At 36.0% G+C, this 4,751-nt stretch overlaps 1 protein-coding gene across 1 annotated transcript; it reads right to left on the bottom strand.

Moving 5' to 3' along the window:
- Nucleotides 1–3,299: 3,299 nt before the first annotated feature.
- On the bottom strand, nucleotides 3,300–4,533 carry LOC133185926 (enoyl-[acyl-carrier-protein] reductase, mitochondrial-like). Its single transcript, XM_061321217.1, has one exon. It carries the CDS (start codon nucleotides 4,504–4,506, stop codon nucleotides 3,388–3,390), a length of 1,119 nt encoding a protein of 372 aa, XP_061177201.1. The 5' UTR covers nucleotides 4,507–4,533; the 3' UTR covers nucleotides 3,300–3,387.
- Between the last annotated feature and the right edge of the window lie 218 nt (nucleotides 4,534–4,751).

Genomic DNA, 4,751 nt, shown 5'->3' with positions numbered 1-4,751 from the left:
CAGTGTTGTTGTAAGATAAAATAGCTAGTAACTAGAACATACTAGGTATACACATGTAGTTACAATGTACATGTAGAAAATGAAGCAGATTGATTTTTAACTCATCTCCACAAGTCAAGATAAGCTTATGTTATATACCCCCAGCATTGGCGTTAGTATTAGTGTCGGCATCCCTGTTAAAGTTTTTGGAGCAAGTCCATTCCCAAGTAAATATAATCCCTACATGGACCAAACTTGCATGGATGATACATCTTGACCAGGTTGAAGATTTTGGAGCAGGTCCATTCCCAAGTAACTATATAAGCCCTACCTGAACCAAATTTGCATGGATGATGCATCTAATGGACACTACCACACTTGCTTTGGATGCTGGATCTGACTTTTTCCATATGAGTGACCAGATTAAAGATTTTTGAGCAGGTACCTAACTATAAGCCCTACCTAAACCAAACTTGCATGGATGGTGCATCTAAGGATGGACACTACCACATTTATTTCTGGATCTGACCTATATTTTCTGGATGAGTGACCAGATTTAAGTTTCCAAGTAACTATAATAATTAAGCCCTATATTGACTAAATTTGCATTTTGTGCAATTATGAGAGTATTTGATAATGTCACTTTCACATGTTTATTGTCAATAAAGGTGTATTTTATTGTAACAGTGTTGTTATAAGATAAAATAGTAATAAAACATACTAGGTATATACACATGTAGTTACATGTGGAATATGAAGAGATTGATTTTTAGCTCACCTCAACGAAGTTGAGATGAGCTTATGCTATACCCCCAGCGTTGGCATTAGTATTAGCATTGGCATCGACGTTAGCGTTGGCTTCACGGTTGAAATTTTTGGAGCAAGTCCATTCCCAAGTAACTATAAGCCCTATATGGACCAAACTTGCATGGATGATACATCTAGGGATGGACACTACCACACTTGCTTCGGATGCTGGATCTGACCTAGATTTTCCAGATGAGTGACCAGATTAATGATTTTTGGAGTAGGTCCATTCCCAGGTAACTATAAGCCCTACCTTGACCAAACTTGCATGGATGATGCATCTAAGGATGGACACTACCAGACTTGCTTTGGATGCTGGATCTGACCTATATTTTCCAGATGAGTGGCCAGGTTAAAGTTTTTGGAGCAGGTCCATTCTCAGGTTACTATAAGCCTTACCTCGACCAAACTTGCATGGATGATGCATCTAGGGATGGATGCTTTGGATTCTGTATCTGACCTACATTTTCCAGATGAGTGACCAAGTTTAAGTTTCTTGAACAGATTTCATTTCCAAGTAACTATAAAGCCATATATTGACCAAATTTGCATGGATGTTACATCTAAGGATGCACACTACTGGACTTGCGTAAGGATACACCAAAGGCTTTTTTCAAGATTTTCAACAATTTTAAGATTTTTGGCTAGGAAAAAGAAGTTAATCACTGCTTTATAATGCATGCAGAATTCTGGGTAATTATGAAATGGTTTTCTAATTATTTAACAATAATGAAACATAAACACTACCACATGTAAATGTTCCGTTATTGAAGCTTCTGATTTGATTTGTGACTGCCTGCTCATGAAAGATGCAATAAATCACTGTGGCCACTTGGGAAATTCTTCACTAGCCATCAGTAATTAAACTACAGGGACTCTAGATTTAGAGAAGGAGATCTAACAGATCACTGATGACCATAAAATAGGAGGTGGAGCTTAGCTCTTGCTATTTGCCGGGAAATCTTTCTGATTCAGAATTGAACGTATTTTACTTAATTAAAAGTATCTAAATACAGAAAAGAACCTCCCATTCTTGTGAATATGCATGGGAAATATGGCTAAGTGACAGGTATCCAAAGCTGAATCTCCAAGGTGTCATATATTCCTAGCTTTGGCAGATTTTGTTGTGTAATGGGTTTTTGCCCTCTACTGTAAAGTAAGATCAGACAGTTTGTGGTATTATTTCAAAGGATTCAGCTCCCTTATTTATGGACCAATTTCTCTGAAAATTGGATCCGTTGCTCCTCAAATGTGTGTTCACAAAAATGTATCTCAGATTTTTGATATCTAGCTTAGTTTTGGAATTATTGAGGGAAATGTTAAATTAGGCTAATAAATTGGTAATATTGAAGGGCAAATGGCTGTAACTTTTGAATTAGAAGATTTATCAAAAATCTGAGATATAGTTCTTAAGTTCAATCTTTAATCTACCTTGAGGCAAAATGACCACTTTGAGGGGTTAAATACAAAAAAGTTGATTTATAAAATATTTATGCACTAAAATTTACAAAAATATTCAAATAATTTTTAAATAAGTTATTAATTCAAGTTTAAATTAGGATAATTAAATAGTAAATTTAACAAGCTTTCAAATGATATATACTTTTATCATGTTATCTTTGATAAGGAAAGAATTACATGCAAATCCTGGCATTTGAAAACCTTTGGTGTATCCTTAAGATGCTTGATCAGACCTACATTTTCTGGAGGAGTGACCAGGTTGAAGTTTTTGGAGCAGGTCCATTACCAAGAAACTATAAGGCTTATCTGAACCAAACTTGCATGGATGATGCATTAAGGGACGGACACTCTTAAACTTGCTTCAGATGCTGGATTTGACTTACATTTTCTGTATTTGATGTTATGATTACAAAATGAACAAGCACCTTGCTCATAAATCTAGCATATATATGTAGCAAGTACAAAGACTTGAAGGTCATTGACAAATAGATACTCTATATATTTGGTCCATTATAAGCCTCATTAAATTCTGTCATCAATTTTAAAACACTAGAATTGTAAAGAAGTTTGTCAAGCTCTGGATTTACCTTAAACTAATCAATTTACTTCACTTAAACTGATCAATGTGCTTTACTTAAATTGATCAATTTGCTTTACTTAACTTTTCAATTTACTTTACTTAAACTGATCAATTTGCTTTACTTAAACTGGTCAATTTGCTTTAAAGCGTAAAGATGTTTTGGTAAGACAATGGACCTACTCCTAGAATGGGGGCATTGTTACCAAGAAAATCAAATAATCATGCGTCTTTTAATCCCCTAAACACAGGTGCTTTGATTACAATAATATAAGGCCTCCTTAACTGAAAGTACAGTATCACTATCTATAGTAGTGTAAAATTAATATGCTAATATTTGCAGAGTTTATAACACTATCAACGTTACCAGTAATTTGACATTGATTTTTATTTGACAACTGATTTTTTAATTTTGACTTTTTCTACATGTAATAAGCAACATCAAGTCATCTATCGGAGTAATTTTTATTCCAGTATATTCCTAAATTAAAGTGCTTTAATACTTGACACATGAGATGTTTTACTAATATATACCCATTTACTATTTTTTTAACAAAATAATATCAGGAGGAAGAATCATCCATGAGGAAAATTTTCTTGCTTCCTTTATAGCCCTCCAGGGAGGATTTGACTGCTAGCTTGAAATCAGACAGAGAAAATGTTTCTGAGGATGGTGGCAAAAGCTTGCGTTCTCTGACTAAGTCAAACAGATCATCAAACATCCTCACAAGTTCTGGGTTTTCCTTGTTCTCTTGCACCCATTTAGCATTCCAGTAGCCAGTTAGCCTCACCCTCTTAAAAATAAGGGCTCCTGTAGATACCACCACTGGTTTTTTGGACATTCCTCCATATGTCACCATTACACCTTTGCTGTCCAAATGTTTGAGAAGATTTGTTGCACTATCACCACCTACTGTGTTGAATGCTAATTTTGGGGGACATGGCATTGATTTGATCAAGTCTCTCATTTGATGAGATCGAGAAAACTCCTCTGTAACCACATGGGTGGCTCCTAAACCTTTAAGGTACTCTGCAAGTTGATCAAAGTCTGGTCTGTTTCTTACAACATTGATAGTTTTGTATCCCCACTCCTTTGCTATCTGAATAACTGATTGACCAACAGCACTATTTGCACCGTTCTGAATCACAATGTCACCTTCATGTAAACAGACAAAGTCCTTTAGCATTCGGTAAGCTGTACAAGGATTGACCATAATTGTGGCAGCACTGATTGCAGGTACATCATTTGGAACCTTTCTTAGCATATCTTGAGTGGACACTGCGAAAGTCCTCCAGGTTCCAAAACCAGTACCTGCAGGGATTACCCAGTCTCCAGGACAGAAGCTAGACACACCTTTCCCTACCTCCAAAACCTCACCGACCCCCTCGTTCCCGCAGACAGCTGGAAGTTCTGGTAGCATATGGTAGGTCCCTTCGATCATGTTAATATCAGAAGGATTGATTGGTGCCATTTTCATTTTCACCAGCACTTCATTGTCTTTCAGGGCTGGCAATATCTGACTGTTTTCCAGATATAGCACCGAGTTAGGATCACCTTGTTTAGAGTACATTATTGCCTGCGATGACAGACTCGATGCAGAACGTGTAAACACATGTGCTGTCCGCCGAATCCCTCCATTTTTGAGGGGGTTTAATATAGGCACAAGTATTCTAAGTAACATTTTAATCTTGAAGTTTACGGTTACCGATAATTTTCTTTTTTGGCTACTTTCATTTTACGGACATCGGAACACCTCGGGATTTGCATCTACTAAATAACGCCGGAAAAGCTAGACAACTTCTTCGAATAATGTCTTCAAAATTCAAATAAGATTTGAATTCAGTGTTCCATTTATGTACATGTATATCTCTGTAAACTATATAGTAAAATACAACAAGAATAAAAATAGGGTGATATAATTTTATT

Source organism: Saccostrea echinata, unplaced genomic scaffold (genome assembly GCF_033153115.1).
Source record: "Saccostrea echinata isolate AGI-Se365-2 ecotype Australia unplaced genomic scaffold, CSIRO_AGI_Sech_v1 ptg000012l, whole genome shotgun sequence".
NCBI lineage: Eukaryota > Metazoa > Mollusca > Bivalvia > Ostreida > Ostreidae > Saccostrea > Saccostrea echinata.
The sequence above is the reverse complement of the archived record's forward strand: the minus strand, read 5'-3'. Positions and strand labels throughout refer to the sequence as shown.

Coding starts and splice junctions, on each gene's coding strand:
- LOC133185926 (XM_061321217.1), bottom strand. CDS start 4,506: ATGTTACTTAGAATACTTGTGCCTATATTAAACCCCCTCAAAAATGGA.